Source organism: Malaclemys terrapin, chromosome 7, assembly GCF_027887155.1.
Source record: "Malaclemys terrapin pileata isolate rMalTer1 chromosome 7, rMalTer1.hap1, whole genome shotgun sequence".
NCBI classification, from domain to species: Eukaryota; Metazoa; Chordata; order Testudines; family Emydidae; genus Malaclemys; species Malaclemys terrapin.
The window spans coordinates 115,461,901-115,489,199 of record NC_071511.1 but is presented as its reverse complement, the minus strand read 5'-3'; the positions used below and the strand labels follow the sequence as shown (position 1 = coordinate 115,489,199).

The window sequence follows — 27,299 nt, the reverse complement described above, 5'->3', positions numbered from 1 at the left end:
GGAAACCAGTTTCATGACTGGCCAGGCTACGGTGTGAAAGTTCTATTTGTTTCTCCTTGATGAAAACCCGCCCCCTTGGTTCACTCTACTTCCCTGCAAGCCAACCGCCCTCCCCTCCCCCCTTTGATCACCGCTTGCAGAGGCAATAAAGTCATTGTTTCAAATTCATGCATTCTTTATTAATTAGTCACAGAAATAGGGGGATAATGGCCAAGGTAGCCTGGGAGGGCTGGTGGAGGAGGGAAGCACCAGGTGGAGTGGTGGAGGGAAGGACAAGGCCACACTGCACTTCAAAACTTATTGAATGCCAGCCTTCTGTTGCTTGGGCAGTCCTCTGGGGTGGAGTGGTTGGGTGCCTGGAGGGGGCTCCCCCCCGGGTTCTTGGGCGTCTGGGTGAGGAGGCTATGGAACTTGGGGAGGAGGACAGACAGTTACACAGGGGCTGCAGCGGCGGTCTGTGCTCCTGCTGCCTTTCCTGCACCTCAACCATATGCTGGCGCATATCAGTTTGATCCTCCAGTAGTCTCAGTGTTGCCTCCTGCCTCCTCTCATCATGCTGCTGCCACCTCTCCTCTTGATCCCGCCACCTCTCATCTCGCACGTCCCTCCTGTCCTCGCATTCATTTTTTGCTTTCCTGGACACTGACATTGTCTGCCTCCACGCATTCTGCTCTTTCAGTGTGGGAGGACTGCATGACTCAGAGAACATTTCATCGCGAGTGTGTTTTTTTTGCCTTCTTGTCTGCGCTAGCCTCTGGGACGGAGATGATAGTGGTAGCGTTGAAACATTTGCAGCTGCGGGAGGGAAAAAAGGGAGAGTTGGGTTGACCATTTAAAATGGGTTGGCCATTTCAAAGGAGGGGCTAAGGTTTTTGGTTAACGTGCAGCACAAACCCAACTAACCCCCCCCTCCACCCAATTCTCTGGGATGATCGCTTCCCCCTTTCCCCCACCGCATGGCTAACAGCGGGGATGATTTCTTTTCAGCCACAGGCACACAGCCCAGCAGGAACGGCCACCTCTGAATGTCCCCTTAATAAAATTCCCCTATTTCAACCAGGTGACCATGAATGATATCACTCTCCTGAGGATAACAGAGAGAGATAACGAATGTTGTTTGACTGCATTTCAGTAGCTTTACTGGCCACAAATACATCTCAAGTCTTCAGGGCAAATTAATCATTAAACACGCTTGCTTTTAAACCGTGTATTATATTTACAAAGGTACACTCACCAGAGGTGCCTTCTCTGCCTTCAAAGTCCGGGAGCCCGGGTTGGGAGGGTAATGTCTCCAGGGTGATAAACGGTTCCTGGCTGTCAGGGAAAACGGTTTCTCCGCTTGCCTGCTGTGCGCTATCTTCGACCTCCTTGTCCCCCAAATCCTCATCCCTGTTGCGTGAGACTCTCTTGCAGGAGTCCACATACAGGGGTGGGGTAGTTGTAGGGGCACCCCCTAGAGTTGCATGCAGCTCATAATAGAAGTGGCATGTCTGGGGGTCTGACCCGGAGCGGCTATTTGCCTCTGTTTTTTTGGTAGGCTTGCCTGAGCTCCTTAAGTTTCACACGGCACTGCTGCGGGTCCCTGTTATAGCCTCTGTCCTTCATGCCCTTGGAGATTTTTTTCAAATATTTTGGCATTTCATCTTTCGGAACGGAGTTCTGATAGCATGGATTCGTCTCCCCATACAGCGATCAGATCCAGTACCTCCCGTTCGGTCCATGCTGGAGCTCTTTTGCGATTCTGGGACTCCATGGTCACCTCTGCTGATGAGCTCTGCATGGTCACCTGTGCTGATCAGCGTGTCACGCTGGCCAAACAGGAAATAAAATTCAAAAGTTTGTGGGGCTTTTCCTATCTACTTGGCCAGTGCATCTGAGTTGAGAGTGCTGTCCAGAGCAGTCACAATGGAGCACTCTGGGATAGATCCCGGAGGCCAATACCGTTGAATTACGTCCACACTACCCCCAAATTCGACCCGGCGATGTCGATTTCAGCGCTAATCCCCTCGTCGAGGAGGAGTACAGAAATCGATTTTAAGACCCCTTTAAGTTGACAAAAATGGCTTTGTGGTGTGGACAGGTGCAGGGTTAAATTGATCTAACGCTGCTAAATTCGACCTAAACTCGTAGCATAGATCAGGGCTAGGTAAGTGATCCTGATAAGATGACTTGTGCCAATGAGACATTTTGCAAGGCAAAAGGTGCACAGCTGCTAATCCTTGTATGAGTTTATTGAGAGAATGCAATGCAAAACATACTGTGTATACCAACTATGCAGTTTTTTCCAGCAGATCATAACTTGATCAAATCAAAATCAGTTTTCACGGGAACTTTTAAAGGCACTCCTTCCCCATAGCAGCTACTCCTGTGGCAAATTTGATCTTTCTATCATGATTCATAGACTTTAAGGTCAGAAGGGACCATTATGATCATCTAATTTGACCTCTTGCACAATGCAGGCCACAGAATCTCACCTACCCACTCCTGTATCAAACCTGTGTCTGAGCCATTGAAGTCCTCAAATCATGGTTTAAGGACTTCAAGGTGCAGAGAATCTTCCAGCAAGTGACCCCTGCCCCACGCTACAGAGGAAGGCGAAAACCCCCCAGGGCTTCTGCCAATCTGCCCTGGAGGAAAATTCCTTCCCGACCCCAAGCGATCAGCTAAACCCTGAGCATGTGGGCAAGACTCACCAGCCAGACACCCAGGAACGAATTTCTAGAGATGCCTTTATTAGAGGGAAAGTCAGACAGAATCTTCTTTGTACACCTCTACCTCGATATAACGCTGTTCTTGGGAGCCAAAAAATCTTACCGCGTTATAGGTGAAACTGTGTTATATCGAACTTGCTTTGATCCACTGCAGTGTGCAGCCCCGCCCCCCCCAGAGCACTGCTTTACTGTTATATCCGAATTTGTGCTATATCGGGTCGCATTATATCAGGGTAGAGGTGTATAATGGGGAAAGTGCTGCTTCCCATACTCCCACTTCTTCCCCCACACCATCCCTCTCCTCATATCTTAAAAACAACTGAACTGTGTTTGCTTAAATTAAGAAAAAAATTCACATGGAAGATTTCAGAGCAAAATGTGATAGTTTTGGAAAGTCTGAAAATGGGGTTAGAATGAAATGCTTCTGCAACCTTAAAGTCTCTGACAATCCACTCTAGTGATTTATATCTGCACTGGAAGATTTGTATTACCCTATATTTTTTTTTTTAAAAATGTAGGTACTGGAACTACTGAATTCAAACACTCTCCTGGTTTCCCTTCCTCTCCCTCTTTTTTCCTCCCGCATCTTCCCCCCAAAATATAGGTTATAAAAGGGCTCCAGCGATGTAGTGCAGGCAAATTAATACCTGCACTACGGCTTTACCATTAGTGAGCTGGCTCTGCGTGCTGTGTATTTCTCAAGTCTCTCTCTTTTATGTTAACCCCAGGGGCCTAACCTATTAATATCTCTGCTTCATGCTCTATTAATATTCAGACTTTTTAAAAGTACAGTATTGAAAATTTTGAAGAGGCTGCACTTACTGTGCTGCGGGAACTATTGCCTCACAAAATGGAGAGTCCGCTCCAGTTAGAATTTTTCTGTATTCGCTCTCTCTCCTCCACCCACCCACTCCTTCTGACCTTTGTAAATTACATATTTGTATTCGCTACATATACAATTCTTCCTTCCCACTTTAACAAAATAATAAATAACAGTGCTGACATACTGAGTCAACTTTTTTTTTTTAATTATGAAATCATGGGAGTCAGAAACAGATGATCTGTTAGCAGATCTGTCTATTCCCACGCGAAAGCAGCTTTGTTCCCTATAATGCCCCTTTCTAGTCACTCAGAGATTTTTGTACCGCTGCCATTTGGAGTTTACTAGATCTTAGCATGAGAAAACTTCTTTGGATTCAACCTAAATATTAATTTTCATAATTTACTTTGACATTCCTAGTTATACCCCATTGCACCATTCTAAAACAATCTCTTTTCTCAGTATCTCTCACCCCTGTAAAGAGTCTGCTCTATTTCTGGGAGAAAGAAAATCCAGAATTTCCTTAATACCCGATTCCTCAGAAAGTTGGGTGTGGGGTGGGGGTTTGCATTTCCCCTGTGTAATCCATTGTGCAGGCGGAAGAGGTTGGGAGTGGGAAGGAGAGAATGAGCTTGTGTCAGAATAAAACTGACCTCTATACAAGACCAAGGTTGAGATTTTTTTCCTCCAGTGACTGCAGAGATTTTCCAGTGGGGAAGGTGTCTGAAAGCTTTGAATTAAGAGACTTGGTATTACCAAGCAACTGGTTTCTTGAGTGGGTCTGCGTGTTGTAAGCTCTTGTTTGTGCTTAGCTGTGAGACCATGTATCACTGAAATCTGGGGGATGACCTGACGTCCCTAATATTTTTACAAAACTTCAGTATTTTGTTCTGGCTTTTGGAATTCCCTGGAGTCTCTGGCTACATCCCCGAGTTATCAAATCACTCCCTGATCTCTGGCAGAACTTTCGGCCGCAGGCTCCCCCCTGATGAGTGGTTCTAGTCTTTCACTTTGAAAATCAGGTCACCCCATGCGTTAGAGCATTTTAAGTAAGAGGCTGACATAAGGAGTCAGACAATCCAGCTAGTCCTAGGGTAAAGATCAGATCGTTCTTCAGCAATGACAGAACAATTATAGCATCTAGCAGTAAATAAAATTTAGTGCAGCTTTAGCACAAAGTCAGCTTTTTCACTCAGGAGAAAAATGGATGCTAGAGGAGAGAAATTGTAATGCTTCTCTGTATTAAGAGGACATGTTTGCTGTTCGTTAATTTTGAACTTGCTTTGTCATAAAATTCTTTTTGTCCCCTCTGTAATCTCAGTTTTGTCTTTTGGTAACATTTTCAAATTGTTTGGGGGCCTCCTGCTTTTAATATGTCTGATCATGGCTGCTGGAAGTCCTTTTTGTTTTGTAAAATAATTGGGTATAAAATAATCATCCCTTTTCTTCTATCCTTGGGCTGTCTTTTCTATTCAGAGCCAGGCACTATTTCTTGCTATTTGTTTTGAACCGTGCTTAGCACAATGGAACCCTGGTTTTGCCTGAATCCTCTAAGTGCTATTGAAATACATGTAACAAGTTATGTAAATAACTAATCCTGGTCAGGAGTTAGTAATAAATTTTATGAATCTATGGACACAAATTGAAATAACAAATTATAAATAACCATATAGGGCCAATTCAGTATGTACAGAGGTCCAAGTTTGCAACCAAGATGCATCTGCAGGTCTGGTAACTGTACGCACAAAGCATGCAGTTACATGGCTAGGCACCAGCATGGCAGTTTTAGATTAGATTAATGGAGATATCCTATCTCTTAGAGCTGGAAGGGACCTTGAAAGGTCATTGAGTCCAGCCCCCTGCCTTCACTAGCAGGACCAAGTACTGATTTTGCCCCAGATCCCTAAGTGGCCCCCTCAAGGATTGAACTCACAACCCTGGGTTTAACAGGCCAATGCTCAAACCACTGAGCTATCACTCCCCTGCCGCTTTTGATGCACACTTACCCATTTTGTGCTCCAGCTGGTTGCTGCCAGTGTCCTTGCAACCTCTGTAGGCTTTCTGTGCCTCACCTGTGTCAGGCACATACATATATTGATCTTCTATTCATGTCAAATCTGATTTCTCTGATGATTCTGTCTGTCAAACTAGGGTTCTTAGCTCTCCTCCCCCCCCCCCCCTTCAGTCCCATGTTTAATTGCTGCTCTGATTTGAAAATACCTTATCCTCAAATGAACTCTAGGAACCATTTGTCCTACTTCCTACAGTCCTTCCTTTCCAGGAAATTCCCTCAATGGGAGCCACCTTGCAACTTTAAAGTCAGCTACTAATGACCCTATTTTACAATTGCATCCCAGAGGTTGAGTCTCTCTTCTAAAAGTTTCTGTTCCATTTTTAAGAGACGCTTTTAAAACAGGTTATAATTTAGGATTTCAGACCTCTGGCCCTTTTCCCAATAAAACTTTGATATATAAAATAAAACAAAACTGAGAAGTACTATTCCCATGGTCTCTCTGGCACTTTCACTGACAAGTGGTATGGACATGCCCTGCAGTCAACCCAGGGTTTCTTACCATTGTGAAACTGACTAGAAAGAATTTAAGGTTCCTAGCTACGAGTTCAGAGAACCCATGTACATTTTCTTTTTCACCCCTCCAGTAAATCTACATATTAAGTCAGAATATCTCCCCTCCCACCCCCAATCAGGGTTTAACTGGTAACTATCAGTTGACGTTAAAACTGGAAGCATTTATTTAGTGGCTATTCTTTTAACAAAAGAAACATCATTGTTATATAACATTTATTTATATATATATAGGGTTTGCCATTTGTGTGTGAATCCCACCAGTCTTTCCCTGCAGAGCTAAAGGGAATGGCTCAGGTTACCAGGGTCCCATTTGCAGTGGTGACTCCAGAAAAAAAGCTGCTCCACACTTCTCAACCTGCAAATCTGCCAGTGGGTGACACAAGCCATCGAGATGTGTCACGAATGATCAAAGTATGGAACACCTGGGTTTTGTATAATTGACAGAGTGCCCAATGCTTAGACACTAACACCTGTTTTTAGGGATATTTCCTCACTGTGTGAATGAAACAAACCAGTTTTACAGTCTCTTACAGTGTGGAGAAGTGGTGGGGGAAAATCCCTGCACAGCTGCTTGGGCACTGGGAGGCTTAGAGGGAGGGTTTCTGCCTGAACCTCACATGGAATGCCTGGGGGGAGGCAATTTTAGAGCAGAAGGAGGTGGTGGATGCTGCCTGGTCTGCCTCACAATCCAATCAGTTTAGTCTGGGAGCAGCTCAGGGCTCTAAAACAGTCCAATGAGAGAGGTCTAAGAGGAGCATTAGGCCCAGTCTGAGCTCTTGGCCTCTCCTCTGCGACTTCCGTTCTCCTGTAAGTGGCCAATGAGGACTGTGATAGATAATTACAAATACTCAGGGGTGCTGTTGAGATCGGTAGCGAATCAAATATAACTCTCAATTTCCTGGACCTTTTGTGGCTTGATTTTTCTCCAAGTGTGGATTAGTGCTCCCCTCACTTTATTGGTCTATAACTAGACTGGGATTTTTTCTTTGCAATTATAGAATCATAGAATAGAGTATCAGGGTTGGAAGGGACCTCGGGAGGTCATCTAGTCTCCTTTGGCACATGCACTTTTTGTAAATTAGAAAGGTTTATGACCTTACGCTGAACCGAAGAGATAGAAACTGAGGCTGTGGAATGTGTTCGCCATTCAGTGATGGAGTTTCTATAAACTGTTTTTATATAGATCCAGCGTAAAGAATTTTTCTCCACTGCTGGAATGTTAAATTTAACAATGTGGTTGTAATGGGCAGCCAGAGGCTAGTTGTTTATAACCAGATTTTAAAAAATCATCATACAGGCCAAGCTGATGCCAGGACTTTCATCCCATTGGAACCTCTTTCACCTGAAATCTAATGAAAGACCTTAAAGGTTTAATAATAATAGAACCGTTCAGACCTGTTCACGCACTCATTGTAACATCTGAAAAAGTTGTCCAATATATAGTATTTTATTTTGCATTTTATTGTTCAAAAGTCCTTCCTTTCTCTCTGTCTGTGCCACAGTAGTTTGAAGACTGTTCTCCTTATTGCTTTATTTACAGAGAGAGAGAGTGAGTTGTAAAGTAGTAACTTTTTTTGTTTGTTTGATGGAGATTATTGTAGCCTGGCACCCGAGGACACTGATAGGCCATATGGATAAGGTGTAGGTGGCTGTAATGCAAGGGCATACACACCTGATACCTGTATGACAATTAGCTTAGCATAATCAAGGTCTAGCTGTTCATAAGGAACTAACTCATAGATGACCTTATATCAGAAGGTGTGTATTACAGTGATACATGACAGAAAATGGTGACGTGAGGAACCGCAGATATATGCTTTTGGGATTTTAGAGACAGTTTGGAGGATATTGAGTTTAATCAAAACTTATATTTACTAATTGCAGGTATACTCTGGAAACTAGTTGACTTAAATACTAATAACTATGAGGTAAATGGTTAATTAACCTATAGATGTTAGGAACCCCAATATTATTGAGGTATGGAAGCATGTGGCTAAAACCATCACTAAATATGTATAATGCCAGTGGATGTTAGCATAAATCATTATAAAAGTTGATACCCAGGCTGTGGGCAGTGGGAGACATTGGAAAACACTGACTTGATGACTATGTGTGAGCCAACTCGTCTGCACTGGGCGTCCCTGCGAGGGATGACGTGAATAATGCATGGAGTACTGGACGTTCTGTATTGGCGCTGTCTCCTTTGCCATACTACAGGGTGTGTGATTCTGTTTGTTGTGCTAATAAATTTTATAACATTGATAATCCGATAATTCTTCTTTTCCCGTCCAAACTATTGTGTGGTACTCCATTCCACTGCTGAACAGATGTCCTGTTTTGCCTCAGAGATGGCCGCATTACAGTGGTAGATAAGTCCATCTTCTCTCTCTCTCTCATATTGTATTAAGATTGTAAAGCACTGTGCAGTCCTTTGGGATGAAAGATCCTACTGTTTTTAAGAGGATATTATGGCAAATATTTTGCTCATTCTTTTATTTCACTAAAATATTTGTATTGTTAAGCTCTTACATCACACCAGTTTTAATGTTGCTTAGCTACCACATTACTTAACTCTTTTTGAAAATCCTAAATCAATGAATGGATATGTCCAGGTAATGCTGGATTTCATTTCTTGTGAGTTTCCTATCTTAATATCTCCATCTTTGTTTCCCCAGAGTTATGTGGTTGGTTATTCACGATCCAGCTTTACTAGTGCCATCTGAAGTTCTCACTGGATGTTCAGTTAAAACTCTTAAAGACATTAATCTCTTCTTTTTCCTTCACAGAAGTACTTGGCCATTGGGGAACTGGGAAAAGCTACTGATACATTAGATGCTACAGGAAAAGTAACCGAAGAAAAGCCTTATGGTAACTTTGTATTAATTAGATCATAGATCTAAATTAAAGTGCAATAATTGGCCTGTATCTTACCAAAGCGAAGGAGAGATTTTGGACTTCACAGTCTTTAATTTTTTCAGCATTGCATTTGTGGGAAAGCAAGACAATTGACCTGATGCAACAGTTTATATTAAAAGGAAAAATACCTTCTTGGGGACAAGAGGACATAGCTCTTTGGAGCTTTGTGTCTCATATGATGCTGAAAATTAAATGTAATTTCTAAATCAAATTGCATGATTATTTCAGCTTTAACCTGAGTGCCTAAGATTTCACAGCTGGGTCCAGCACAGTGGTTGACTTCAGTTTTTTCAAGAAACTAGCATCAAACTAGTAAGGTGAAAAATAGAATCAGGCATAGCTGTATTGTTTTGCCTTCAGTGTACTGGCATCACCAATAAAATCGTCATCCTTCAGTGCACAATCCCATGCGGGATGCCTTTGCCCTTGAAACCCAGAAGGAAAGAAGTACTTCAGTCTTCCCTCCAAAAAGCCCCTTTAAGTACAGGCTTTTTTATTTTAAAATGGGGCTGGCATAGACTTACCTTTTCACTTTTTCACCTGTTCATGCTGTCTCTCTTTTGCAGGCTGGCTCCTAGCAATCTAAATAAATGAGCCTCTCCTACACATGGTGCATAGGTTTGACAGTTTTGAACTAATTCTATTTACTGCTTTGTCAGTTCACACGTTCTGGAGTGCATTCACAGATAGGGTAAAGAAACCACTGTATGTCTGAGAAATAATGCAGGACTAATTGGGAACCCACCTGAAAGTGTTTGCCATTAATTCTTTCGCAACATAAAAAGAATGCTATAGATAGCTCGTCTCCTAGCAACTCTTACAGGCCCCACTCTGTTTCTGATACCTAGGAACAGGTAAATACAACAAAATTACCTTTCATTATCTTGTGATGAAAAAGGTATGCTGAATTTTTTCCCTTCCCTCTTGCTTGTAATTTTCCTCCTTACACTTGGTGCAGGCAAGCACCAGTTCCTGTTTCACCCTGAACTGCATTGCTAATGCTGGCTGGTAATGTCTTTTTGACTGCCTGGTGCTGCTCAGAGAACTTGCTCACACTGCCTCCATTTCAGTACCGAATGGTCAGGGGCTACAGTAGAATCTTCTTATCCATCTATCTAGCCTTTTGTAAGGTTGCCCATCTGAGTTGCTAAACCACACAGTTTTATAACAGGTACAAATCAAAGTGGTTTCTACTTGCTTCTCAGAAAGGCAGAATGCATGATTCTGTGCGAACACTCTGTTATGCTGACAAAATACACTGCACGTTCACCAGCCCATGATGAAGTATTATCGCTAGTAATTAAACTCAATTTCCATTGCCAGAATGGATGAACCAAGTATGTTTCATGATACATTAGCCTTGCTTGCTTGCTGTCTTCATGCTTCTTGCGTTCTGAAATTTACTGGGGCTTGCCACCATTAGTGCAGACCAGCGAGATTGTATTGTGAAATCTCCAAAGGGGAGAGCGCAAGAACCATGTGCTCTCCTCTACTCTTATTTCCCCCGACTTGTTTCCTTCTCTTCCCATCTCTTAACAACCTCCCAAACCGCTGGTTTCAGCTTCCTGTGTAGTTGCTGATTTTTTTGCACATTATACACTGCTGAGGTTTGGAGCTGAATTTCAATTTCCCTTTGAGCTTTAGGTCCTAATCCTGTGAGGTGCCGAGTGCCCCCTATTCGCATGGAATCCAGGACTGAGTCCTAAGTGTGGGGGAGGGAAAGCGGCTTACGAGATCTGCAGAATTCTTCCTCAAGGACCACACTGGGTCCAGAGTGGAGAGCACTTGCAGAAAGCTGCCCACTGTCTGAAACAGAAGCAAGCACTAAAATTTTATAGAAAAGTCTCTAGACAGAAGTTTAGAAAACAAACCATTGTAAATATAAGTTACATACTGCAAGGATGTGTTGAAAAGGTCTGCTTGGGTTTTAACCCCTCCCAATCTTTTTTTTTAATTATTATTTGTTTGTTTATTTTTTGAGGGAAAAGCACCTTGTACAGCCACATTGAAACAATTTCCACTGGAGGAAGCAAGAATCACTTTATTGCCTTCCTGTTGGAAAATGAAAATGAACTTTGAAAGTAGCTGTGAACTTGGTTTAGTGCTCCTTTGATGCTTTTCTGAGAGAGCCGTTTACATTTTGTGGCTCCTTTGATAATGATCCGTAGTGGTGTATACCCACGACCCTCCCCAGCCTCTTATTGGCTAAATCCAGGCATTGGGAATAGAACTTGCAAGGACCTTTACCACTTAAGCGAAGGGATGTCATTAATAGAACTGGTTGAATAATTATAAAAAAGAAACAAAACCCCTCTTTTTCCTCTTTGCAAATCATTTGCAACCAGACTTGATCCCAGATCCTAAACTGATATATACTGGCATAGCTCCATTAAACTGACACTGTTTGGTGATCTGTGTGTTGTTTATGTTTATCTGATGAATAGTTTATGCAAATAAACATTGAACAAATGTCAGTCTTTAGCGTGTCATAGAGTGCTCTTACAATAATTTGTACCATTTTGTTTTGCACATATTATTTTGCTTGGTTTTAATCATTGACCTGTTTTCCTTCTGTAATTTTATCAGCATCCCAGTGCACTGTTGACCTGAGAATTTCTGGTCTCAGAAGACAAAGGAGTTATTTTGATTTACACCAGTATAGATAAGACTAGAAGTTCTTGAGTCAGTAGTTGTGATCTTGATGGACTTGCAGTTGGGGACTATTCCATCAGAATCTGGCCTGTGTAGAGGTCACTGGTCACATTATTTCTTTCAGTGTTTAGTGTAGAAACCATTGGCAAATTGTCTGCAGTGCCTATTCCAAGCACAAACTGGACATGACTGCTGTATTTTAAACCATTGTGCAACAGGTGGCAAACTCTAAAAGCCTGCATAGAAATACAGGGCTCCTTTATTAAATCATCCTTTTATCGGCAGCTTGAAGCCTGCATGAAGGTACTGTGTAATTTGTGCTGAGACCTACTAGCAGTTATAACTTTTATCTCTCCCCAGAATGTAAGAAGGGGTAGAGTATATTTCTCTATAGCAGAAAAAACTAGATCTGGAAAAAGAGAGACCTGGCAGGGAAAACCTCAGGAACAGCCAATCTTGGGGAGAAAGTTTAGGCTGAGCATTGTGGTGGCTTTTGGATGAATTATCAGCAAAACCAAACCTCAGGACTGGGGTAAATCTGAACTATATAGAGTATGCGTATGTGCTAATCCAAGCAGGGTGAGTACAGAGCTTACACAATGTTTCAGCAAAGTCACGAATCTAATGAAGCTGCCTTTGCTTTTGTGGGTTTACAAGTGAAAGCAAAAAAATCCAAACTGTCATGTCAGCCTGTAATGGCACTGGGGGAGGAGCAGACAGGATTGTCATTTTTAATACCAGCCTGTTCAAACCGTGAGAAATTGCAGAAGACAAACATTATTTATTCTAGGTCCTATCAGGCTAATTTGTAAAATGTTTACTTTGATAAACCGACATTGCACAACGTTGTTTGTTAATGACTGAACATTATGCCTCACTTTTTTCTTTTTCTTTCTTTTCTTTTCAAAGATTACTAAATTAGCTGTACCACAAATTATTTTCTCCAGAGCTTAGTGGGCTTTTTCCTATTCCCCTCTCAATCTGGGGAGTATGAGATCAAAGCAAGAATTGAACCCAGCTGTGTCATTAAGTGCCCTAACCACCGATTCATTCCGGGGGGTGAATATTGAAAAAGAAAACAAGTGACACTCCTGCTCAGTTTACATACCAAGTTTCAGCTGGAGCAAATGGGTTCACAGTGGACACGCTGACAGGCTCATAAGGATAGTATTTACTGCCGTATGGTTTCTTCTCTGACACCTTGCTAAACTGCAGCACACAGCAAGACTGCAAAACAATAACACACATGAGGTTCTTTAGGGGAAGCTCTGAATTTATGGTATAAAAGATTCTGCCATTCCCCTCCCCCCATGCTAATGTGCATTGGTCTCCCCAACATCCTTGACTGATTTATGAATCACTGCAGCATTACTATTAATGACACTTCTTTTAGACAGCTGCTGGGCATAATGGCAGCATCTGCTATTGAAATTGCAGTGTTTGGTTTACGAAAGTGAGGCATAAGTTGCTCTCCTCTGATGCTGCAACGGAGAGGAGACTGTTTGTTTTTGGGGGAATAAACCCTTATGCATATTGTGAGATCCATCTGCTTTGAAGAACTACTGAAGTGCAGAATAAAACCTAATAAAGGGCCTGAGAATGCTATCCATTTTATTTCGTTTTAATCAGAACTCTGTTGACTTCATTGGAGTGACATGAACCAAATCTATTTTATGAGAAATGGGGCCAGCCAATTCCTAGTCATTCATTGATTTGCATGTAGATTACAGATCTGAGGTTTGCTTTCTGAACAGATAAGAGGCAACTGTCATATTGAAACCCCTCTTAAGCAACCAACAAAATTGGTTACTGAAAAGACGGCCTTCTAATAAAGATAGTGCAGAACTGTACTCAGTACACTGGAGGCAGTCTCTCTAGAGAGAAGTGATAGTTAATAAGGGTATTTGCTGAATAAAATGGCAACAGTTAGAATGCATAAAGAAACATAATGATGCCTCCATGAGCTTTAATGGGTTAGATATTTGAATCTTGATAGTTAGGGAAATTTGATGTGTTGTTCCCACTCTCTTCTCTTACTGGAAAGAAAATGTGTGCTTTACATCTCAAATGTCCTGTAGGATCGTTCCCCTAAAGCTATGGGATTAACTGTTAAGAGAAGCTGCTTAGTTTAGCCAAGCAGTTCCCTCCTTTATCAAAATTGAAACCAGGAAGGTTTTCATAGTCTTGCAACATAGTTTTCCAAAAAATGAATGCTCAGGCCTGAATGGAAATTGGAAAGTATTAATAAAATCATGTATGTTGGGGTTTTTCAGCTCTTGGGTACAACACCCATCCCGCCCCCAGTTCCTGCTAGTAACTACCAGTTTCATCGGCTGGGAGGGAGCATTAACTTTCACAATGTCCATTCAGTTCTGGGATGAATGTGGTGCCCCTACCTAATTCAAGAAGATAAGGGAGAGGGGGTTGGGGGAGGACGTGGCTAAGGCTTAACTTGTTCCATTTCTCTCACCCTTTCCTTCCACGTTTAACTCAGTTATGCAGAAAGAAAAAAAGAGAGGGGAGCAGAGGATCCAGGGAATGGAAGAAAACTCCCTTGAGGGCTTCCCTACGTGCTTAAATTGTATCACTTTAACTGTACTGGTAATGGATGCAGTGATGGCAGTAGTCTCGTATGGGTAGGGGCTAAATTACACCAGTATAAGATACTTCTGTAACTGTGTCCAAATAGGGGATGATGTGGTATAACTATTTCAGTAGGAAATTTTACCCCTAACTGAAATAATTAAATTTGGTACAAAAACTGTGTGTGGACCAGGCCTTAGAACTGATTTCCTAACTACAACTCCCTTCCCCCGCATGCCAGAGGCTGTGATGTGGTATGGCACAGAGCAGCTATGCTGGTCTTCTGTACCCAGGGCTCCTCCTGTTCAAGGGAAATTCCCAGCTGGCCAGGTCTGCTGGGTTTCCAGACCCTTTTCTTTGGAAAAGGGACAATATCCGAACAGAGAATCAGGCCCACTGTATTTACTGACTTTTATTTATTTATTTATTTATTTTTAAGGCCGCAGTTGAACAAGATGCTTAAGCACATGAGTAGTCCCACTGACTTCAATGGGATTTAGTTATTATTTGTATTTCTATAGTATCTAAGATCGTAATAGTGGACCAGACCCCCACTGTGCAAGCACAGAACAAAAAGGAGGTAACAATAATATTTGCAGTCTGGAGCATCTTTCTGTATTGGTGCCTAAAATAGGACTATTGAACTAAATGTTTTAAACTGCAAGAAACGTGTAAATCAACCCAGACAATTTGCCCTCCTCTGCTTGTGTTTACTCTCACTCTTACCTCCTCCTCTACCCACTGTGGTCTCCCACCATCTTCTGAGAGTTTCTTTTCTTAGTTTATATTATAAGATCCAAAGGGCAGGGACCTTCTCTTTGTACCTGTTTGTAAAGTGCCACAGACACCGAGAGTGCTATATAAATAATCAGTGCTAATGTATATCTTGTTTCCTTTTGACAGATCAGATAACAAAGGAAGATCTTGAACGTGTGCTGCAAAAGTTCACAGGGGACATAATGCAAGTTCCTCCACTGTAAGTTGTGTAGTACTCGGGCACTGCCAGCAGCATTACCCCACTTGGAGCATTTTTCAGCAGAAGCCAGTTTTGCCATAAATAGAGTTCTCTTTTGACAAGAAGATATTGGCAAGGCAGGTGCAACCTTTGGGTGAGATAGAGTTTACTTTACTGCCTTTATCCTAGTGCAGTGGTTCTCAAACTGTGGGTCGCAACCCCATTAAAATGGGGTCGCCAGGGCTGGCTTAGACTTTCTGGGGCCTGGGCCCGAAACCCAAGCCCCACCGCCTGGGGCCAAAGACGAAGTCCAAGGGCTTCAGCCGTTGGCGGCGGGGCTCATGTTACAGGCCCCCTTGCCTGGGGCTAAAGCCCTTGGGTTCAGCGTTGGCGCCCCCGCCCAGAGCGGTGTGGCTCAGGCTTTGGGCCCCCTCCCCACTGGGGCAGTGAGGCTCGGTTGGGCTCAGACTTTGGTCCCCTCTCCTGGGGTCCTGTAGTAATTTTTGTTGTCAGAAGGGGGTCGCGGAGCAGTGAAGTTTGAAAACCCCTGTCCTAGTGCCTAAAACCAACTCCCATAGAAAAGCACATGGAGACTCAGAATTCACTCCTTGAGGATATTCAGCAAGGATTGCACAGGGTCAGCCGCCCCACAATCAAGTAAAAAAAGGAATGAGTTTAATTCTTAAGTACCAACTTTATAAAATATTCTGATAAAGAAACAATAATAATAATACCTTCATTTCTGTAACACGGCTCCTTTATAACTCACATACGGTACGTTATCTTCACAGTGATACGTAAACATAAGTAAAGAAAACAAATAAAATATAAACAGGTGAGTCTCAACCGAAACACAGTGAGAAGTAACTCAGAGTTCCCAAAACCGTAGGTTAAGTTCACCTGAGTCTCAGCTACAGTCTTTGATCACCAAAATCTATACATTCTGCTGAGTCGAAAGCACTGCGACATCATCTTCCCTCCACTTGCTTGCAAAAATCTCCAGCTGGAATCCATGCGGACTCTTCTTCCTCCTCGGCTAGTCAGCTAACTAATTAACCAACCCCCCAGTTTAAGTATATAGATTTAAAAAAAAAAAAAAACTGTTACAAGAAAAATACAAAATTAAGAAAAGCAAAACATAAATGACTCTTTCCCCATCGTCATTCAAATAAGAGAGAAGTTGGTGAATCATACAAGTTGAGACAATTTAACTAAAACAGTTTGGCTAAAATCAAGCAACCTTCCAAGTATACAATTAAAATGAAAGAAATTAGTTTTCCCTTCCAATTTCTTCTTTCTGCAATTAACACCTCCAGGGCTTCCCTGTTGGAGGGTTAACAGTATCACTGACCTACTGCAAAAGGCTTCAGAGTCAGGGGGAAACAGCCTGCTTTCTGCTGCTGTGTCTCCGCTTCTCCCAGCCTACACACTTGCATGTGACCTTTTGTAAAGCAGCTATCCTCATGGCGTCTGAGTCCAGTTACTGGGAAGGTACTGACCAGACCCAAAACTACCATACCCAATTCCAGAAACTTCTGAGGTGGAGTGTTAATTGTGCATCTGCCTAACAACAGTGAACCAGACGCAACTCCTTCCTACCCATCCTTCTCTCTACACAGGCTGTAGGGTTTATTAACTTGACAAATTCAGAGCTGACGGTCACGTTGATTTTAACATCAGACATAAATTGTCACATTGTACTGTGTTTTGCGGCAAAATTTTAACATAGAGAAGGAATCAGATACTATTTTTGCAGGAGTTTGTCAGGACCCTGCATTATCTGCCAGTTAGCGAAGAATATTTTGAGACTTCCACTTCGTTCTGTAAACAGAATGGTACTTTAACTTCTGTCTTTAAAAAAAAAAAGGTTTGAGATTTCAATACTAGCTTCCTGAAAACTTAAGCCTATTTTCTTCAAGCTACATGTAAATTACTTCTGGTAAATTTGGGTAGTTCTTCTCTTTTAACATTGTCCTGGGCTGAGGACTACAGTGGTCTTTGGATAAGGCCCTTTGTCACCAATTAAATGAATCTAGTTTCATCAATAGTGGTCAGTTAGACATACCGAAACAAGGCTGGGTAGTTGGCAATTGTCTCTCATGAGAGACTGAAGTAGTGGGGATATTCTGAGTCAGGGTCAAGGAGAAAGGAAGAGCTATATGAAGGAAGCGGTCTGTACAGCATCAGCTGCACTGCCTACCGACCATGGGCCCAACATAACATTCGGTAGTGTGTTGGTCCCGTAGGCTTCAGTGGGGCCATGTGTTTGAGGCCGTTACCATACTCTCTATTGATTCCTCACTTTCATAAGCAATGAATTCAGTTATGAACCCTTTTAAAATGCAAGTATTGAATACGTGACTAACATTTATTGCGCTTAACTATTTCTCGTATAAAGAGGCTCCTGTGTACAAATGATTTCAATAGTTCTTTTTTTATGAGCACTTGGAGAGGATTAGGAGGCTAAAATATATCCTCCTGTAGTGCTGTATTAATAGGATTTGAGGACGGGAGGCTTGTTGCATTACAGCTGTCTGACACACATTTGTACGGTCTATCCCATCAGCTATTCTGCTCTGAAGAGAGATGGACAAAGGCTGTCATCTCTGATGAAGAAAGGAGAAGCAGTGGAAGCAAAGCCTGCTAGGCCGGTTACGGTGTACAGCCTCTCTCTCCAAAACTTCCAGTCACCACTGTTCACGCTGGGTAAGGGCCAAAGATTTGATGTAGGCTGATGTTCCCAGCTAGTCTACACTCAACCTGGAAATGAAATAACTAAGTGGGTCTCAGTTCACATGGTTAGTTATTAGAGGTTTTTAAGATCAGGCTTGAGAAAGCCCTGGCTGGAATGATTTAGTTGGGGATTGGTCCTGCTTTGAGCTGGGGGTTGGACTAGATACCTCCTGAGGTCGCTTCCAACCCTGATATTCTATGATTATTTCAGTGCGAGTCTGCACGTGGGCGCTTCATTTCGCAATAAGAGTGTCCCAATTCGATTTGACATAAGCTGATTTCGTATTCTCATTCTATGGCGAACTTGGCCGGGCTGGGAAGGGAATTATTCACACCCACCACAATTGCATTCCAATCCCTGGCTCACTCCCTCCTGAAAGGGGGCAGGGAAGAACAAGGATATGACCCTGTTTCCAATTTGCGGAGAGGAGAGCCACACTCCCTTCTTCCATATGTAAAGAAATGTAGTTAACACATTAGGACGCACAGAAATGAATTAGAAGCCTTTGAAAATCTTATCCTCCTTTAATATTGACAGTGAAGGCAGGACAGTTGTATGCCTTCTGGAATTACCCCGATTGCTCCCTTGGGAGCCCTTTGGTATACTACATGTCGTGTTGTTAAAAGTGGGTCTGGCCACTATATTTCAATGGTGTATGTTATTTAAATAGTTATTTTATGGTTGGGAGATTAGTAGCTGATCACTGTGGGAGGCAGGGAAGGGAAGGGAAGGGAGGGGGAGTTAAGGAAGACAGGAATAGTAAAGATGTTTTTTATAATGTCACAGCTTGTGTCAGCTGTGCACTTTAAGTACAGTCAATATTTTAAAGTGTTCATTGTTGGTTTGGAGTAGCACTTAAAATGACTGTTTTTCATCATTGGAAAGATGAAACTTATGACCTTTTGAAACCTTTCAAATGAACGAGACTGAAGTATTTATTAAAATGCCAAGGCCAATAGTTAATTTATAATGCATTTGTTCAGTCACTGTTATGTTTGCTTTCTCTCCTCTCTGGCTTTGCAATCTCACCCGCACATATGTTACAGGATGAATAATTTATATTGTATCCTATAAATATTTTATCACTTGATTGTTTGCTTAGTGCATTTTTACATTTGTTGGGAGCACTGTTTCTATGTAAAGTAGATTTCATACTGGGCTGGGAATTTACTATGTCACTGTTAAAATTCCAGATGTTGAATGTGGAGGTGGCTTTTATGTGAGAAGTCTGGTCAGTGACATTGGAAAAGGTAGGCATGGAAAAAGCATGACTGCGTACGGAATGTACATCTCTGCTAATAGAAGAATATTTTCCTTTTGCATATCTCTGGTCACCAGACCTAATGTGCTGGGCTACAGTGCTGTCATTCACTTTCGTGTACTAAGGTAGTTGCCTCTGGAGCATAAAGGAAAGAATGGTAAATAATTGTGAAGGAATCACAAGGGAGAGAATAAAAATGGAGAAGGTGAAAGTGTTGGGCAGAAAAAAAAATACAAGGCCCTGTGATTTTTATTTATTTATTCACCGCTTGATCCTTTAAAGGACAAATACAAAGACATGGTCCCTGCCCCAAATTTCTCCTTTTGATTGCTTTTCAAATTCATTTTGAAATCCTCACACACCTGAGGAGATTAAGAGTATATTTCAGAGACTGTTCTTCATTCTATGTCCAAAGGCCAACTCTGTGTGTGCTGTATCCTTGTGAACCTGATTCGGAATCTCTTCTGTCTCAGTGGTGATTAATGACTGCATTGGTATTTATCCTAGATTGTTCCTCATTTTATACTGTTCTAGTAAGTGATCTAAAGTAAAATTTTAGAAAAGCCTAAGCCTTATTTTTAAAAGGGATTGAGGCTCCTAAATCTCTTTAAAAGTCAGTGGAACTTAAGCTCCAAAATCCTAAAGTCACTTTTGAAAATTTTACCCTGGATCTGTTTTAACTTGCATTACTAATTTTCTTTTTGTATTTTGATATGAATATGCAAAATCTCCTGAAGACCTTTGGTCAGATTCTGATCTCCTTTATTCTGAAGTAAACCTGTTGAAATTGTTCCAGATTTACATTGATGTAAGTGAGATGAGAATCTGAATAGGAGTCCCTTTTCTCCAACTAAAAATATATGAAAAAAATTATAATAGCTCACTAGGGATTTTGAACAAGATCCATCGTTTTTAACTTGAATATTCACCTTTTCTGGCTGCTTTCTCCTTTTTATGCTATAGAACTCTCTTCCTGTGCCAATGTGCAAGAGCTGACCCGGACCAAACAAGGACCATTTACACTAGAGGAGCATGCACTTCATGAAGACAAATGGACAATTGATGAAATTGCACAGTCCTTGGAGCATTGCATGTCTTTTCTTGCAGTAGAGCCCTCTCTTAAAAAATTAAAGACTGAACATTCTGAAGAATCCACTGTGAATTGTGAAGATAAGTGATGTCAGGTCAAGGAAAAAGACTGAACGATTGAGACCTCTTAAGATTGGAGTGGGATTGTCTTGCCTTGGTGTGTAAATTTACAACCTTGTGCATTGAGAATGACAAATTGCAAGGCAAAGAAAATGATCCCTTTCTATCTTTTTCTTGTGTTAAGCTACATGCACCCGCACACACAGTGTCCAGCATTTATTATTTCCTCACTCATATTCTGCACTGCACACTGTAAATGGGTCTGTCACTACTGTAAACTCCTCATTGTACTCTTGAAAGACCTGGCAAGATACATTTTTGATACTACATTTGCAATAAAAACTTTGTTTAAATTTTGCAAAATGTTCCTGGAAGGGGGAAAATAATTCATTTTCTTTCTGTAGCTGTTACTCAAATTCAGATATTGGAAAATGGAAACCAAATTCCATGCTAATTTGAAAGATGCAAAAATGTGGAATGGCACTTATTTTGAATTCTTATGAGATTTCTTGAAGTGTAGTCCTTATTACATGGATTGGTCAATCAGTGGAATTTCACTGAGGGGCTGGTCAGCATTGCCCTGAATGAGTTGTAATATAATAAATACCATGATGAAGATTTCAGTTTAGCTGAACTGCTTATGTATATAAACAGTAAGAAACGCAATATTGTCACTGACTCTCTCTCTGCATACAGATGCGCATAGCTTCATATTGGTAAAATTTCATAATTTCTGTCTGCAAATAAATTGAGATTATAGTTACCTGTTGTGCTCTTTATGGGCTAGAAGGGATTCACCTGTTGTCCCAGTGTATTGCCTCAGGTTCCTAATCAGCTCTAGTGGCTTGGATGGAGGCCTGAGGCCAGTGTAGTGCTGGGTTTTGACCAGTGAGGCCCTGTAGTGAAGCAAAGGCTCACAGGAGTGGCGCCTCCTGCTGGTCATCTCAGGAATTAGCATTCCAGCCTACAGAGCGCATCCTACTGGCCAGGGTCTTGCCTGCCTTAAGGCTCCCCTGTCCCTACTGGACCCTGGTGTCTCTTACCTCGGGGTTCTGCCCCAGCAGTCCCCACACTCTGCGTCTCCCCTCCCAGGGGAACCCCCAACCCTCTAAACCCACCTTGCCTCAGTGGCTACTGCCAGTCATCATCTAGCCCCCAGTCACTGGGGCAGACTGCAGTCTACAATGGCTACTCATATTGGCAAGGGGTTAGAACCAGCTGCCTCTGCCTATTCCCAGGCTGTATCTTTGCAACCCCAGTACTGCTTCATAGGCCTTCATCAAGGCCTGCAGCCTGGGGGTTTACCAGGCTGGCACTCCTTTGCCCTATTCCCCAGCACTGCTCTGGTTCAGGTACCTTCCTCTCAGACAGCTAGCCCTTCTCCCTCCAGGGCTGGAGAGAGACTCCTCCAGCTTCTGGCCCACAGCCCTCTTATCAGGGCCAGTGGGACCCTAATTGAGTTGGCCACAGCTGTGGCTGTTACTCCAGTCAGCCTAGCTTGGCTGTTTTAAGCCCTGTTCTTCAGGAGTGGGGCAGCTGCCCTACTACAGGCCCCCATTAGCAGTTGTGTTGGTGACAAAGTGACCCACCATAAAGGATTTAAGTTGCTCAGCTGGGGCTTGATCTAAAGCCTGTTGAAGTCAATGTGAGCCTTTCAGTTGATTTGAGTTGTATTTAGATCGGACCCCTACCGACTTACAGCCTGAAGGTTGTTGGAGACCGTTGGAAAGCACTACTCTCCTAAGTTCTTTCCACATAAGTTTTATCCCACCATACTTTCCTTCGGGAAGAAGGGATGGCACAGTTAACAGCCTGAAGATGAGCATTATTGCCCTACTTAGAAGAAGTTAGCAGAGGGTCACCAGCCCTCTTGTAGTGAGTACTGAGGATGTGCAGTTTAGTAAGGAAGTAATCACTGAGATAAACTCTTGCTTCATATTGCCTGAAGGATAAATGATTGAAGGCAACTGTCAGCTAAGTGGGATGGATTGGCCATTGTTACAGGAGACCACCATTTTAAGGCCAAAGGGTATGATCTTCTGGTCTGCCCTTCTGTCCTACTATAACATAGGACATAGAGTATCATCTGGTTATTCCTGAAGTGCAGGAAGTTACTCTTCCTTTCTATGCAAGTGAACACTACCAAGCCTAGTAGCTTGTGGCTGTATTAGAATGCATTTTTTATAGACACATATTAAACCTTGATTTAAAGACTCCAAGTGATTGATGAATTCACCACTTCCCTTGGAAAATTGTCCCAGTGATGGGTCTCACAGATGAGCACCCTACTTACCAGCTATAGAGTCATTCTCCCTTCCTCTCTCTGGACCAGTGAATATTCAAGTATTTTATACAAAGTAGAAGAGCTTCAGCAGGAGAGACTGAGAGACACCCATCTCAAGCTACCCAGTGGTTATGTTACCTATTTGGGAGGTGAGAGACCCAAGTTCAAGTCCCTGCTCCAATGACTATTGAAGTATTTATAGAAGCTGGAACCGCTTCATCGGGAGAGATTGAGACCTGCTACAGAACACCCCACAGCCCAGCAGTTCAGGCACTCTCCTGTGAGGGGTAGGTTCCCTGCTTCACATTAGCACAGTAGGAAACTGAACCTGGGTCTCCCACATCCCAGGTGAGTACTAATTACTGGGCCATTGGTTTATAAAGGAGGTGGCACCACCTCTTCCTCCTCCTTCCACCCCAACCACATCTTTTTTTTTTTGGAACTACCCAGAGACCCCAAAAAATCAATTATTTTCCCAGTTCTGTCTACAACAGGCAAGGTAGTTAGCATTTTTTCTTCTGTTTCCCCAAAGGAAAGCAAATGAAATAGCAAACAATCACCTTTCAGTATACATCTCTTGAATGATCAAAGACTTTGGATTAAAGCCCTGTTTTTTTTAAACTGTCTATCCCAATCTTCCTAGGCTCTTGCAAAAGCCTAATTAGTGTTATCCCAGTGGTCCTGTGGAATTGAATGGTAAGCTTTCACTTTGTTCACATATCCTGGGGATATCTTTCTGTTTTTTTTTTCCCAATAGCCAACAAGAATAGTCTGCCAGTCTAGTTGTTATATCTACAGGGAGTTGTTTCGGAGGAAAGGATTGGAACTGAAAATCTCCTTTTCTATTGTTAGGTAACATATGTACATAGTGCTATAACTGTCTCACACATTCGTCTCATCTGTTTGCTTGGTGTTTACCACTTTTCTCAGTATTCTTTTTAAGCTTTCTAAATATTCTTAAATTCAGCAGAGTGACCTATATTTTCTTCTGCCTTTGAGTAAGTTTGATGCTGTCTAATCTGCTGCAGACATTACCAATGTACATATAATTTTCGTAACAAAGGGCCTGTTCCAAAGCCTATTACACTCAATGGAAAGGCTCCCATTGACTTGTATGGGCTTTGGATAAGACCCAGAGTGCTAAGCAAAATCTATACAGAAAGCACAGAGAGAGAGAGAGAGTGTGTCTGTCTGTCTACTCAGGCATTTTCCTGCGTCATCTTTGAGGGCTTGTGAAGAGGTATGTAGACAAAGAATCTTGCTATAGGCTGTCTAAGGAGTACAGAGTTTGGTTCAAGCCCTGTATAGGAGTGACTCTGCTACTTGAGAGAATGCCTTTCCCTCTACAAACTTGACTTTCCATAAAAGTTTTGTTTCCTTGTGACACACGGTCAAGCCACAGAGTAGGCTTGTAAGGGCAGTGGTCAGAACTTTCTCAGGGGATGGGGCCTGAACTCTGGGCCTTGCCCCCACCAGAGGGAAGAACAACCATGAAAACTTTCTCACTTTCAGAACTAAATAAAAAACTTAGTCTGCTTGGTTTTCCCTCAGCAAGTTCCTCATTCCTTCATCCTCTCTGTCCCACAGATAAAAATCTATAAGCTAATAGTTTCCTCTCCAATCTGGGAAAGAAGGAAAAAAGCACATGTTCCTGTTTTAAAATATTTGCATGGTGCCCAGTATCTACAGTAGGGAGCAGCACCTAGAAGGCGTTTGTGTAAAGAGTGAGCTTGACAGGACTGTATCAGTCGGTGAAGTCAGGAATGAGGCATGCACAGCATTCCAAAGACTTGTCCATACAACCCCTCACAAGGTGGTAGCGTAGAGGGAACTGATCCTCAACATTGGGCTATCTGTCCCATAACTCAGACTGCCCTATCTCTTTCCCTGTGCCTCTTCCTATGTGCTCAGCTTGGTCTCTTTACTGGTCCTTTCCTGGTTGTTCTCATGTTCTTTAATGGAGCACTCCCTTTCAGGTCTACTCTCCCTGCAGAGATTCCCCTCCCTGAACACAGGCTACCCTTATATCTCCCAGCAGTCCTGGGCCCTAGTGACTTGCTACTGTCACATTTCTCTTGTACACTTAGGGGGGCAGGCTACACCTGACACAGGTGCAGTTCACAATGTCAGTGTCACAGCTCAGAATAGCTACTTCAGGGATGCTTTAAAAAGTTGTTCAAAATATTTTGGGACTACTCCTTGTATCCCTAAAAAAACCAACAAGGAGTTTGGTGGCATCTGAAGAAGTGAGGTTTTTTTACCTACAAAAGCTTATGCCCAAATAAATCTGTTAGTCTTTAAGGTGCCACCTTAAAGTTGTTTTTGTGGATACAGACCAACACAGCTACCCCTGATACTTGACTCCTTGTATCCCTCTGTTTGTAAAGACCAGATAGAGCCTTAGCTACTGTGAGCCCTGCTGAATGGGGACCAGAGGAAGTTGCTGAGATCTGAAAAAAGGATCTAAAAACTTTTTCTAGACATAAAAATTCTCATGACCTTAAAGTCCAATATCTTGGAACTTTCCAGGGCTGGAAATGAGTGCTCAGTCCCATTGGGAACCTTGGAATCTTTCTGCCCAATGATAACTCCTATTTTCTTTTAAACACTTAATGGATGGCAGACTTTAAACTCACAACACTTTAGGTCTAGAAGAGCTGCCTCTTTTCCAGAGCTGAATAGCACAACTGTCCAGGGCATTGGTTAGGGATGATTTGGGAAGAAAGAAAATGTATTTTTGTGAAGGTTGACGTAAGAAGTACCAAGAACACAGATGAGATGTTTTAGTGGTCAGAGGACAGGTGAGGTGGTCAGAATTGCATGCTAAATCTATTGTATGGCTCTGCAATATGCCACATATGTAGAGATGATATGCAATACATATGCACTATGTAATTTTTATGGGCATCATTACCAGGAAAAGGCTTGATTGGAAAAGTATGGTTTGTTTTTCAAGCTGAATACAATCACATTGAGCTCAGTCTTGTCATCTCTGGCACCCAGTTCCAGCCTTGTCAGTCTCTGCATCTGTTGGGCATGCACCTTTGCCACAGCTGCTTCCATGTTCTTGCCAAGGGTTTTATAATTTATCGCTGTTTCATGCTTTTGCACAGTTGGAATCCTACTTTTCTTACAAGGTCAGCTTTTAAATGTGAGGTTCTCTTCCTAAACTCCAGTCATCTTATTGCAACAATTCTCCAGTATTCCTTTGCATTTTTGATTATTTCTAGTGTTGCATTGTTGATTTGTGTTTTTTAAAGTAATCAGTGGCATCTTATGTATCCTTATCAACCGTGGGATTCTGTCCATGTATTCCATAATTGTTTTCATCAGTAGTTTAGTATTTAGTCTCTTATCCTTTAGCTTTTTTCTTCTCAACTTACATGGTTACTATTTATAATAGGGGAAAGTAAAAAAAAAAAAAAAAGCCAAATTTTCAATAACAGACCAACATTTTTGGATAGTTAAATTTTTTGTTTACTTTAAATGTATGATAGTTTAATCGCACAACTCATCAGTATACTTTACTTCAAAATTCTCAGTACTGGGTTACTAGAGTACCAGTTCCTTTTCACTGGCCAAGGTAAAGAAAGTTTTGTGTGTGTGCGTGTGCGCACACATTTCCAGTATAGACTAGCCACAGGAAAATCTTGCAGGACAGTGTGAATTCAGCCAGCCTGAATTACTGTCCCCATTAAGAAGCAGTCATTGTTTCCAATGGGTTCTCTGGGAAACTTCCTGATGAAGTAGACTGCCAGTAGTTAAGTGCATCCCAAATAACCATTTTCCACAAACTTTATAAGTCTACTCTCTCTCTGCCATTCTCTAAATCATTGATGAAGATATTGAACAGAACCGAGCCCAGAACTGATCTCTTCGGGACCCCACTGGATATGTCCTGCCAGCTTGACTGTGAACCACTGATAACTACTCTCTGGGAACAGTTTTCCAAGCAGTTATGCGTCCACCTTATAGTAGCTCTATCTAGGTTGTATTTCCCTAGTTTGTTTATGAGAAGGTCATGCGAGAGAGTATCAAAAGCCTTACTAAAGTCAAGATCTACCGCTTTCCCCACATCCGCAAGGCCTGTTACCCTGTCAAAGAAACCTATTAGGTTGGTTTGACATGATTTGTTCTTGACAAATCCATGCTGACTGTTACTTAGCACCTTATTAGCTTCTAGGTGTTTGCTCCATTATCTTTCCAGGTACTGAAGTTAAGCTGACTGGTCTGTAATTCCCCAGTTTGTTATTCCCCTTTTTATAGATTGGCACTATATTTGCCCTTTTCCAGTGCTCTGGAAAATCTCTCTCCCTCCCCCCGCCCCCATCTTCTATGACTTTTCAAAGATAATCGCTAATGGCTGAGATATCTCCTCAGTCAGCTCCTTGAGTATTCTAGGATGTCTGTCATCAGGCCCAGATGACTTGAAACCATCTAATCTATCTAAATAATTTTTAACTTGTTCTTTCCCTATTTTAGCCACTGATCCTATCTCATTTTCACTGGCAGTCACTGTTATCATCAAAAGCTTGAGGAGTTTTATATGAAAATACATAATACAAATTCTTATTGAATTCTTTACCTATAAGAAGCATTGTTTTCCATTTCAGCTGTTTAAAAGATGCTATTGTATGATGCCCTTCA

The 27,299-nt window shown here is 42.1% G+C and overlaps 1 protein-coding gene across 1 annotated transcript in view; it reads left to right on the top strand.

Annotated features, from left to right (window-relative positions):
• The window catches only part of TRUB1 (TruB pseudouridine synthase family member 1), a 43,233-nt gene extending 22,102 nt beyond the window's left edge, over positions 1-21,131 (top strand). The window contains exons 4-8 of the mRNA XM_054036228.1: positions 8,905-8,986; positions 15,173-15,245; positions 17,791-17,930; positions 19,152-19,208; positions 20,183-21,131. Of these exons, the coding sequence (XP_053892203.1) occupies positions 8,905-8,986; positions 15,173-15,245; positions 17,791-17,930; positions 19,152-19,208; positions 20,183-20,397 (567 nt within the window). The 3' untranslated portion in view covers positions 20,398-21,131. The remainder of the gene's footprint in view (positions 1-8,904; positions 8,987-15,172; positions 15,246-17,790; positions 17,931-19,151; positions 19,209-20,182) is intronic.
• The last annotated feature ends 6,168 nt before the right edge of the window (positions 21,132-27,299 follow it).